General features: G+C 44.2%; 3 protein-coding genes across 3 annotated transcripts; 2 read left to right on the top strand and 1 right to left on the bottom strand.

The window, feature by feature from the left end:
- Positions 1–226: 226 nt before the first annotated feature.
- On the top strand, positions 227–1,154 carry L199_000864 (uncharacterized protein; the record flags this gene model as incomplete). The annotated part of the gene is made up of 6 exons (XM_064886622.1): positions 227–304; positions 387–481; positions 638–735; positions 815–937; positions 1,002–1,057; positions 1,131–1,154. The coding sequence occupies 6 exons, from the start codon at positions 227–229 to the stop codon at positions 1,152–1,154; spliced, it is 474 nt and encodes a 157-aa protein (XP_064742694.1).
- A 2,472-nt stretch (positions 1,155–3,626) lies between these two features.
- On the top strand, positions 3,627–6,642 carry L199_000863 (uncharacterized protein; the record flags this gene model as incomplete). Its single annotated transcript, XM_064886621.1, has 9 exons — positions 3,627–4,202; positions 4,278–4,472; positions 4,553–4,792; positions 4,884–5,036; positions 5,100–5,255; positions 5,311–5,415; positions 5,469–6,190; positions 6,326–6,530; positions 6,622–6,642. The coding sequence occupies 9 exons, from the start codon at positions 3,627–3,629 to the stop codon at positions 6,640–6,642; spliced, it is 2,373 nt and encodes a 790-aa protein (XP_064742693.1).
- A 4,036-nt stretch (positions 6,643–10,678) lies between these two features.
- L199_000862 (uncharacterized protein) lies at positions 10,679–11,404 on the bottom strand (the record flags this gene model as incomplete). Its single annotated transcript, XM_064886620.1, has 5 exons — positions 10,679–10,757; positions 10,821–10,889; positions 11,053–11,090; positions 11,161–11,211; positions 11,276–11,404. 5 exons carry the CDS (start codon positions 11,402–11,404, stop codon positions 10,679–10,681), a joined length of 366 nt encoding a protein of 121 aa, XP_064742692.1.
- Positions 11,405–12,120: the final 716 nt, after the last annotated feature.

Here is a 12,120-nt window from a genome sequence, read left to right as displayed (position 1 = left end):
GACCAGTGACCAGTGACGCATGGACCTCTGATTGCCATGTGCCATGCGCCAAGTGACATGCAGTGATCGACCAGTGACTGTTGACATGAAAGCTAAGGACGCATTGATCAACTCTCTCAGCAGGAATTCTGGTCTTCCTCACAGTCTGACTATTTCTCAACAGGCCGCATCACCTCCGTATCAACTCTCGACGATAGATGATAACAAACATCTCACGTATCACGAAATGATCGACAAGGAGACAACCCCAACGGCAAACACCAAACCTGACCTAGCTGCAAAGTACAGAGGAGCATGTGTCGAGGTGAGCCAAGTAACACCCATAGACTCTACGGAAGATCGTGCCTTTGTCTCAGGTAGCTGACTGTGAAGTATGGAATTTGCAGGACCTTCAACTCCCACCTGCGTTCTGTCTATCTGAAGATGCACCTATATCTCATGCGTTGGAAGCTGCATACGAAAGAGAGTTTGATCAACTGCCGTGAGTGATGCGCATCCCTACACACGAGATATCGAGCAGAATAGTCAGGCTGATGAAGAGGTCATCGTGTCGTGTCGTTATTCCATGTAATGCATGATTCCTTCTGCTTAACCCATTCGATCATATCATATGTCGAACATCCTTCATCCCTCATAGAATACTTAACGATCGCCGGAGGCCTATAGGCTACCTATACGTTCCATCCCTCAAGCAAAAATTCGAGGCAGGTACGATAAAAGAGGATGATCCAGTGTGTGAGTGTTGCCACACCGTCTCATCGGATTGCAGGAGTTCAAGGCTAATGATATGATTCATTGATTAATGATGGAATAGACAAATGTATAACTCATTTCCCAATTTCCTCACGCTCTCATCCCTATACGGTCATCCATCCTTTAACGCCTTTAGAAGATCTGGAACAGTTCTTTTATACTTCGGGAACAGATTTCGCCTTGGGTAAGTCATCCTAATCCGTCCTGCCTAGCTGCAATAAGCTGATTTGATCTTATCTTATGATTAGTAACGGATGTAGAACGTAAATGGGTGTTGGCAGTGGCTACAAAAGATGATTTGGAGGTAGGTCTATCTCCTTCATCGTGATTCCTTAGTCTGTGAGCAGGAGTAGCTGATATCATTGGTATACGTACAGACATTCGTGAAGCGACGAGGGTAATTTATCACATGAGAGAAGCAGCGAAGGTATATGATACATGTATATCTGGCAGTGTACACTACAATGAAATCATATAATCATACTAGCTACATCGGGTGCATGACGTCGCATCCTGCATGATGTTGAAGACGGTTATTTACCCTGTAGTGCCAACAACCTCTTATGATATAGCGGACTGTACACTATTCGAAATGTCAGCCGACTTGATACTCCATATCAAGTCAATACTCACGACTATGAATGAACGCTATTGTAAATTATACAGCCGGATTCATATTCCTGGCTGCTTCCCAGAGCCATGATCAATCTTCCTAATCGAAATGGATTCTCTATACCCATCCGTCCTATATTGTCCTCCGTTATTCTCACACTCATCAACCAAGGTAAAGATCAACCCCACATCCGCTCGTACTGTTTTTCCTGAGTGATTTGATATCTCATACCAGTTCGAAGTAGTCTGAAATTCTGTGGTGCCCTCTGGAATATTTATGGGTAGCATGTTGGTGGTAGATTAACATGGATGTGTGCTTTGACGTGGTGTGACTTATGGCATATTGATGTGGTTTAAGTTGTTATCGGTGATGTTGAAGATGACCTAGTGTTATCACCGTGGGAAACTACAAGTAGGACTGAAAATGATTCCGTTGTATGTCTGTACAGACTCCCTTTTGGTGCCTTAGCATTGCCCTTGTGCTGAAATTTAATGGATGATCAAACATCCATCCTTCTACGCTTCTTCTTCTTCTCAACTTCGCACAAGCCATAGCAAGTATATCGATCAAGATGGCTGGTAGACAAGGTGAGCCGACTGATAGGACAGGAGAACCTCAAAGATGTATCGAGCTGACATAGTGTGAAAATATTTGCAGGTGGTAAAGGTTAGTACGAATAGTCCTTCTCCACGCGACTGGGTCAAGCCCGTATTGTCGTCGATCACTCGATCATTTCACAATTTGGAGAACACGAGTATATCCTAGTTGTTATCTACAGCGATTGCAAGTCAGAAGATGAATCGCAGTCATCATGATCATATACAGTCATAGGAGGATATTGACTTGCTGTCATTATCACAGCTAAGCCCCTCAAGGCTCCTAAGAAAGTCGCTAAAGAGCTGTAAGTAAGATCATGGGTAGCAATTGCATAGGGTTACCGATTACCTATGCTGACTATTCCTTGTCATGTTGAATATAGTGACGATGATGATATCGCTTTCAAGGAAAGACAGAAGAGAGAAGCTGCTGAGATGAAAGCTGCCGCTGCGAAGGGTGAGTTACTAGTCTATCTCACTGTACGAAACCAGACAAGAGAAGGAGTTAGCTAATATGATGAGCGATGGGGTATGATAGCTGGTCAGAAAGGTCCTATGGGAGGAGCAGGTATCAAGAAGTGAGTGGTGCTTCATCTACATTGATAAACCACCACGATCTCTTCTCTTGCTCCAGTCTGCATATCCCACCCTTGTCCCCTCTATCTCTGCCCGGCAGTATGAGAGCAACATTGCTGACCTTGTATCTCCTTAGATCGGGTAAGAAATAGGCAATCGCATGTCTGTCAGGTGACGCTGTGGAGGATGGCATGAGAGCATGGTATCAATGGATAGTGATAGGGATACTCGTACTCTCATGCAGATTACACTGTATATCACCGCGGATTCATGACTGTATAATGGACCCGCTTGCCGTTCATTCGTTGGGGAATCGCCAGTTGATGCATGTGTGATTAGCCCAGATCATTAGCGTATCCAGTAGTCTGTTTGACTACCGTAGTAAGCTTGTTTAGTATGTTGCATTCAGCATTCACTGTAGTTGTTTTTGTGATATTTCCTAATTTGGGAATAACTGTATACATATCCGTTTGTATTGGCGCACGTACCTCACTCAGCTCATGTTCGTATACTAGCATAATACCATATCAATAAGGTTACCATACCCTCACTCTTCTACTTCCCCTCTCTACTATCTGTCCCATAGACCATATCATACCCAACTATCGTCATACATACCTCTCTAAAGTGACAAGCCAAGCGATTTCACGACCTCGGACATATCAACAATTGCTAAACGACGACAACAGCAATAACAACAACCCAAAACAAAAACAAAGAAACGCGCTTTCCCGGCACTCACGCGTTAACCTACTACCACTACTGGAATTCATTCAGTCAGTCTACTCTCCCTTTGTTCACGCTGTCAACGCCTTTCATTCGCATCTTCCTCATAGTAGGCCTGGGTCTTGTACCGTATACAAGGGGCAATCAAAACCACCACACCCCTTGGAGGATCATCGGTATTACGATTGATTTGTTTGTACCTTGTTGATTCTACTTCCGAAATTACATTATCTCTCGTGTAGACATCTACCAGAACTCGAGCAATCTACAACTAGGCAATATCTCTTTCTCTCGAAGAAGAAGGTCAGCGTAAAGTAAAGTCGAAAGACGAAAAACGCCTTTGTCCCAAGCGATCTCGTAACATGTCAACAATGACCATGACATCCACCTCTGGCGGAGGTACCGGTATACCAGGTGGACTAGCTTCACCATCCGGTTCATCTCAATCGCACGCTTCCAAGCGACTCACCAACAGAATGACCAACCGATATTCTGTCAATGCGATGTATTCCCTAGCAGCAGAGCAAGACGTAGAATTGGAAGATGAATTGGCCAGAGCTCAAAAGAGATTACGTGATTTGAAATCTCGCATTTCATCTCAATCCAAGAAGAACTTTGTTCTAGAGAGGGATGTCCGTTATTTAGATTCTAGGATTGCGTTGTTGATCCAAAATAGAATGGCGGCAGATGAAAAGAGGGAAGTAGCAGAGACGTTAGAAGAGATAGATGAAGAAAGTGGATTATGGCCAGATGAGAGGAAAATGAATCAATATGCCAATTTGTTTTTCCTCCTTCAATCTGAACCACGACATGTAGCGAGCTTGTGTAGGTTGGTTAGCCTGGCGGAGATAGATACGTTGCTGCAGACGGTCATGTTTACTCTGTATGGGAATCAGTATGAACAGAGGGAAGAACATTTACTTTTGACTATGTTCCAGGTGAGTTCAGCTTCATGTTAAGTGCCTCGTTCTGACATCGTGGTCAATCCGAGCTAATTGACTTTGATTGTGCAGAGTGTACTTTCCGCTCAATTTGAGACGACCACAGAATTCGGATCATTACTACGAGCCAACACTCCTGTATCGAGGATGATGACCACCTACACGCGTAGAGGTCCAGGTCAAAGTTACTTGAAGAGCGTATTGGCAGATAGGATAAACAGTCTGATAGAGCATAAAGATCTGAACTTGGAGATCAACCCTCTGAAGGTGAGTGCACTTATCCATTCACCTTTCTGTGACCTAGCCTTGTTCGAGTAGGCTTAAGATGATTATCTTGATGGTATTAGGTATACGAGCAAATGATTCAACAGATAGAAGAAGATACAGGTACACTTCCACCTTCGCTCCCCCGCGGTGTTCCTCCAGAAGTAGCAGCTGCCAATGCGGATGTCCAGGCGATAATCGTACCGAGGTTAACAATGTTGATGGAGATCGCGAATACGTTCCTGGCGACGATTATAGAAAGTATGGATACGGTACCATATGGTATTAGGTGGATATGTAAACAGATCAGGAGTTTGACCAGGGTGAGTATTGTCAGCAAGCTGCATGATCCCGATCAAACCAGATAATCCGTCAAAATGAGCTGATAAAGGTTCTTCATATATATCATTCTAGAGAAAATACCCAGACGCTTCTGACGCCAGTATCTGCTCCCTGATCGGCGGCTTCTTCTTCCTCCGATTTATCAACCCTGCTATCGTCACCCCTCAGGCGTACATGCTGGTAGATGGAGTGCCTGCTAAACACCCTAGACGGACTCTGACCTTGGTGAGTGACTTTTTCTCACTAGAAAGCCGATATTTCGTTGTGCTGATCCTTCCATTCAACTAGATTGCCAAGATGCTGCAAAATCTCGCAAACAAGCCAAGTTACGCTAAAGAGCAATATATGATGTCCCTCAACCCATTTGTGGAGAACAATAAAGTTAGGATGAATCAGTTCTTGAATGCCTTGTGTGAAGTAGGAGATTTCTATGAATCATTGGAGGTGAGTTGCGATATGTCTTTCAGGAAAATCACGCGCTCATAAATCACTCTCTCAGCTCGATCAGTATATGGCTTTGTCGAAGAAGGATCTGCAGATCAGCATCACTCTGAATGAATTGTACAACACCCACTCACTGCTCATGCAGCATATGGAGGTGTTGGTGAGTGATTTTGTCAAATAGGTGATATTTGGAATCGCTAATTCGCCGCCCAGTCGCCAAACGAAAAGCACCACCTGCGTATACTACTCGATGATCTAGGTGCTGCACCGGGGCAAGTCCCACGTAAAGAGAATCGATCGATCGAGCTACCCTTATACTCTCGATGGGAAACTCCAATCCAGGACCTATCGACAGCCTTGATGTCAGATAGTGTAACGCAGAACGACATCAATTATATGGAAGCTAAATCCATTTTCGTCCAATTACTTCGTTCGATGCCTCAGTTAGCCGACAAACGACCTATCGACTTACCAGGGTTAGCCGAACGAGCAGCCACGTCCAAAGATCCCGTGCTGGTCCGTAGAGGTATAAAGGTACAAGCTTTGTTGAGTGAGCTGGAAAGTGCTGGCGTAGTGGACGTAGCGGACAATTACAAGATTATTCAAGATGAAGTAGCAGCCGAGATGGTACATCTGGGCAATGCCAAAGAGAAGGTCGTGCTCGAAACGAGATCCCTCGAAGCTGTCTATAAGACCATATGCGATCATAATAACTACCTCAGATCGCAATTGGAACAATATAAAGCGTATTTGCAAAATGTCAGATTGACAAGTTCGAAAGAGAAGGGAGCGAGTTCAGGTGGTGTAGGAGTTGTCACTGTGAATGGAAAAGAGAAAAAACAAATCAAGAACCAGGTACTTGGGCCTTATAGGTTTACACATACACAATTTGAGAAAGAGGGAATTATCATGGAAAGCAACGTACCGGAGAATCGGTGAGTCATCTTTTGCAACGAAAAGAACCTGGACCATTGTCCTTAAGTATTCGTAAATGTGATCCAGAGGCATCATCTCCTCAACTCCTTCGTTCGTCATTTAACTTTGCTGATGTTGATTTCTTTCATTTGTAGTCGAGTAAATATTTACTTCAACATCACCTCGCCTACTCCCGGAACATTCATAATAGCCCTTCATTTCAAAGGCAGAGAAAAACCTATATTAGAGATGGATCTTAAGATCGATGATTTACTGGAAAAGCAAAAAGATCAACAGGCAATGTTGGATTTAGAATATGTACAGTTGAACGTACCGAAAGTGTTGGCGTTGTTCAACAAGGTGAGTAATGTCAAACAGTCTGAATTGGCTATGAGAAATCAGGATATATCGAGATATGTAAAGCTGATATCTGTACGAATTTCTGTTTTAGTTGTTCTCGAAACGAAGATAATTTCGATCTCACTTATAATCTGAAACTATCATAAAATAGAATTTCCCCCTGATCTTTGCTATTTTGCTATAATACTCATTTTCTTCCGGGTACCATTTACGTGTCTTTCTCATTCAACACCCTTATTAGAATCTATCTTATATACCCTATGGCTCACAGCGATATATACCCACTACTACCTTTGTTCCTGCTCGGATGTCGTTGTTCTTCTCGCCTCTTTTTGGTATATGGATTATCTCCTGAACTGGTTCTTAGAAATGCAGCTTTATATTTATAGTCTACCTTGATATGAATTCTTGTCGTACTTCATCGATTCGTCTTGCTGAAATACAGTAGAGTCAAAGCATGATCTGAGTCTATCACACGCATCTTCAATGCAGGGATTCAGTGGAAAGCTGCCGTGCATATGCGACCCAGACGGACTTATCCTCGCCAAAGTGAATGTATGAGATTGTTAAAGAGAACTCGAGGTTGGAGTTCGAAGGATGATTCTGTATGCATTTATTTTCTGCTTTTCTCTGTAGGGTGAAATGCTGACAACATCTCCCTTGATTCTCAGAAGGCTAGAAAGTGGATTGAGAGAGATATTCATGTAAATGTTAGGTTGTAGTCATGAAATGCATGTTGTGGCGGCTTCAAGATGGCCCAAACTTTCTTCGTCTTATAATACAGTATACATGATGCCCAGACGTATATCCTCGCGAGAGTGAAGACATGATGCGCCAGAGATGCATCATATACGATCAAGGGATCTCAGGAGTTCGTGATATCACTACCCTATCATTCCTGAGCATTGTCCTACTCTCAGATCACCTTGCATGTACATATATATTACTCTGACATGCTCTTATATCTCAGTCTCTTATCCTATCATCGCTCTCAAGAACCGTCATTAGAATGCTCCTCTGGCAACCTTCTTTCATCCCTCCCCCTTCCCCTTGTATCTCGACCAATCTCTTCTGCTTCGGGTTTCCCTGAGAGAATTATCCCATAAAGGGTTATCTCAAGGCTTTCCATCCTGCTTGTATGTATCCCCCTTTAGTTTCGTTGTAGTACGTACGATTATACGATTGTGGGCTCTCTTAGCCTGTCGCATCTATGGTCAGGGAGAGCAGCTAGGCGTGCATGGTTGGGGTGGGAAACATCCTAGCTACTAGTACACTCGAAGCAGAAGAAACGAGGTAAATTCAACATGTTTGATGAAGTGATGCCACAGTGGCTTTTGAGTCATTGGCGACTTATATCTGACTTTTCTTCACTCAACTGATCGATGTCATATCATCTCGCACAGACACCATAATCCAATCAGAACCCACGCATACCCCTTCAATCCAACGACACAGCCTATTTATCATTTTACAAGATACATCCAACCACCTCAGCAACTCTGTTTCCCTCATCTACATTTCATCTTTCTCGTATCATACTCTTTCTTATTCGACATATTCACTCAATCTTACTACCGTAAAACGAAAGTCGAAATGGTAGATCCTCCGTTCTGGTTCTTTCTCTTCGACATCATTTACCGAAACTCTGCGTATCTTCTCAACTTCAATTCAAATCACTCGATACTCGGTATGTTGTGGACCATTTGTCAAGGCTTAGCCTTCTTGTCTGTCATTCTCCTCGTACATTCGGTGTCACTCGTCCTGGATACCGATCTGGTGTTTGCTGTTCCTTCCATCTGGCCGACCTCAACGACACAATCGCGTTCACCCAATCTACCGCTTCTACCATTTTCTATGAGTTGGCATCAATCCGGTTATGAAAGTATGAAGGTGCGAAGTCAGTCAGTTTTGAATTTCTGTTGGTAGTAAAGTCTCACTGACTCGCATCAGGACCCTACGATCCATCGCGTGCTTGATATTCGGTATGCATCATAATGAACAAGATGCCAGTACTTTATTGGCAGATGTCACAAGTCTTTCCAAGCGGATTATGGGTGAGAAATTGATACTTTGTACCGCAAAGGTGAGCTGACGAGATACACCAAGTCATCGGTATCGATGGCAAATGAAGTCTCATCACAATTTCTGCCGCCCAATTCAATACTTTCACGGTATCCGATCTGATCACCCAATGGACCAGAACCTGCAATATCAAGCTCCCAGGACTGAATTCCAAGTAGGTAGACCCTGCTCGCCACAATGCAGTACAACTCAGCACAACATACAGATATGCTGATGGATTAAAGTGACCAATTCTAACTTACCGTCAACGGAACAATTATGAACCCATCGGGTGAATTGACCCAATCCAATTCTTTTTCCTTTGTGTTCTCAGCTGGAAGTGGTCTATTACTACTACTACTATCACCGGACACCTTTTGCTCTGCTCGAACATCAGTCTATGGTATCTTCTTATAATGGGATGCTTGAGAAGACGAGGTGGCGAGACGGTTGAGACCACTACCGGGGGGAAGGTTGAGATTTTTCTCGGTTAGAGCTGTATGACCGGCAAAGAAGGGATGAATCTGGTACACAATTAGCTTGGTAGTCACCCCACTGATCCCTCGTGATCGGATTCTGGATCCGAGTTCGAGTTGGCGGAAGGTTCATCATCAGAATCTGAGGGCTGGGAAGGTTCTGAGGCAGATGAGGTAGAAGAATCCTTTGAGATGAGTGATTTAGTCATGTATCACTCTGTTCATCGTTACTAATACTAGTACGTTGGGTTTAGCAACCAATTTCCCGTCTACGCCACGTAAAATGGTGAAGACAAGAACCGGAAGGAAGGTTCATCCTAGCCCGCACAAGGACGCATCACCCAGGAAGCTGTTCAAACCACAAGCTACCTATACGAGGTGTTTTTCCGAAGAAACGGTGAGGTCTAGCTCTATATGTTTAGATATATGTGTCAATATCAGCACTTCATGAACAGCCGGAGTCCTTAATTCGGCTGCATGGTTCTTCTTTTGGTGCTCCCGATGTCATAGAGGTACGTTTCATGAAGCACAATTGAGAGTGCCGCTGAACTTTGACTATTACGACGGTAGCTGTACAGAGTAGGTGACTGGATCCTGATCAGTAGAGAAATTCCCTCTAAATGAGCCCTATACTGTATAGGAGGTCAAACGAGCGTGGGAGACATACCTGGACTACCGTTTGGAGCACGGGTCGGAAGCCGAAAGTTTGAGGTTGCTAGGAGTGAATTCGCTTGCCGAATGTAATGTCATAGCTAATGATACCCTCGCGATACTGAAAATAGGAGTTTCGTGTCGCTCGAAAAAGGTGGTGGTGGGAGAAGGTAGAAACGAAACATGGCAAGGATGCCATCAGGTCAGTAACTTGTTGAGTTCATCGAAGATCACTGTTCAGGTCGATGATTGATACTGTATGATCTTTATGCTCAGAGATAAACGATCGAGACACCAGACCAAGCACTCTGTTCCAGTTCAACAGAAGATTTACACCTTCTTGACAGGAGCTGGTCCATCGGTTGCTCGTCGTGCGTAATTAGATCTTAGGGTAATACCGCAGCATCTAATAGTAGTTTAGTAAGAATAGAATCACTCTTGTAACAAATGAGCTTAATAATTGCTTTAGCAGTGACAGGCGCTTCGATGCATTCTACTTGATACCTTTATCGTATGCAATAGGTCAGATATGCATATAGTCCGCTTCTGATCGCTGTGATGTGATATATGCAATACATAGTTGTAGAGGGTCACACAAGGTGCGTACACCTCTGAATTTCTATGGGATTTTAACTTGACATAATGAATGATGAATGAATGATGATTGAACGATGATTGAATGATGATTGAATGATGATTGATTGATCGATGATTGATTGATCGATGATTGATTGAATGAATGAATAATGATTATTGATTCGAAATACAATGAGAATGAATGAAAGTCCTGCCGTTGTCATTATATGGAAAGGATGCACTACACAAAAGGGGGGGCTCGCGTAAGCATAAGAAGAAGGAACGACAAGGAGTACATAGGTTATGTACATCAGACGAAGTTGCTCAAGTTTCTGAGGACAAATAATACGGACCGAAAGAAGCTGCTTGAAAATCCATCCGTAGCTAATAGGGAAGAGCTGAAGACAGATCGGCAGGGATATGAAGATCATGTCGAGCTCTGTTGAAGGCAGGGATGGCTTGGCTGTACAATTACAGGTGTCAATCGTATCTCCTTCTCCTCTGAACACAAAGGCATCTTACTCACTCCTTCCATTCCGGATGGACCTTGACTCGGGAGTGCGATCCACCAAATATCGAGTTTGTCTCTATATGCCTGCAATAATGCATCAGTATGACTGAGTACCCTGCGATGGGTGGCTTCACTCACCTGTTCCAAAGCAGAGACGTAACGAGGGTCGGGATTACTGCAATTGCCGATCCACGACAGCCATGAATCACGCGCTTCCTATATGTACAGAGTGTTAATCTGAATTCACATTCCCCCATGACGCTCGACTAGACTAACCTTGTATATCTGAAAACAAGTTGAAAGGTAAATTAGTAGGTCACCTTAACGTGAAGATCGTTAGACTGTTTTGACTTACCCTTTTTAATTGGACATCTTGCTTGAGGTGATTAGGATAATAGTTAGGTATCTATGACAGTGGATCTCATTGTCAAGCTTTCGTACAAAACCTCGGGATAGTGAGACTCGTCTACAAGGGGACCCGGTAAAGCAGGTAGTGCCGAAGGAGGTGTTATTGCCCAACTCTCGACGATGTCCGACTCATTTCCTGATTCGGCTGCCCTTCGTGTATTTAGGCCAATTGACTGGCTGGCCCGCACCATTCACTGCGGCCGGTAGATCGAGGTGGACCGTCCTTTGCGGGGATATCTGTTTCCTTAGAAGGAGATCCATCGCCTCGACCTGAAGGTTGAGCGGCTTTGGTGTATGACCCCACATTGTCCAAGCGCAGGGAGTACCAGTCGAACGAATGCCAAATCGAGGAGACTCGTCGATGTGACCCGGCAAAGTCGGTATTCGGAGTGGGAGGTATCCATCAGGTTGGTATGTATCCCAATGAGTCTCAGATATGTGATATGGGATGCGGGTGTACCGTTGCCAGACATCCTCATCCGCTCTGAACTCGATGAGACATTTGGCATGTGCTGCGCTAGAGTCCGTTGACAAGTGATGGGTATCGGCGGGTCTAATCTGCAAGTTCGGCTTCGGTGGGTTCTTCCCTACGACAAAGAGGCGAGTGTATAGCTGGATGTTGACTTTCTCTATACTCTGTCGTCTTGTCTTACCCTTCAGCTTATAGGGACAACTGAAAGGAACATCAAGACCTGGGACGACCACGAAGTGTTTCCGCTTCTTGCTCGAAAGTGATGGCTTGTGGCGAAGTATGAACTTGACGGGATCTACAGAGGCTGTTCTAACCATCAGGTCATGGTGCATTACGAGTGAGGGTGACACGGGCCGTGAATCATCAACATCACTTCGATCTGATGGCAGTCCGCTAGACATGAGTGTCTAGATGTGTTCCAATCGTTATTCGAAC

The sequence above is a fragment of the Kwoniella botswanensis genome, chromosome 1 (assembly GCF_036426115.1).
Source record: "Kwoniella botswanensis chromosome 1, complete sequence".
Classification (NCBI taxonomy): Eukaryota; Fungi; Basidiomycota; class Tremellomycetes; order Tremellales; family Cryptococcaceae; genus Kwoniella; species Kwoniella botswanensis.
Note: the sequence above shows the minus strand (reverse complement) of the source record. Positions and strands in the feature narration are given on the sequence as shown.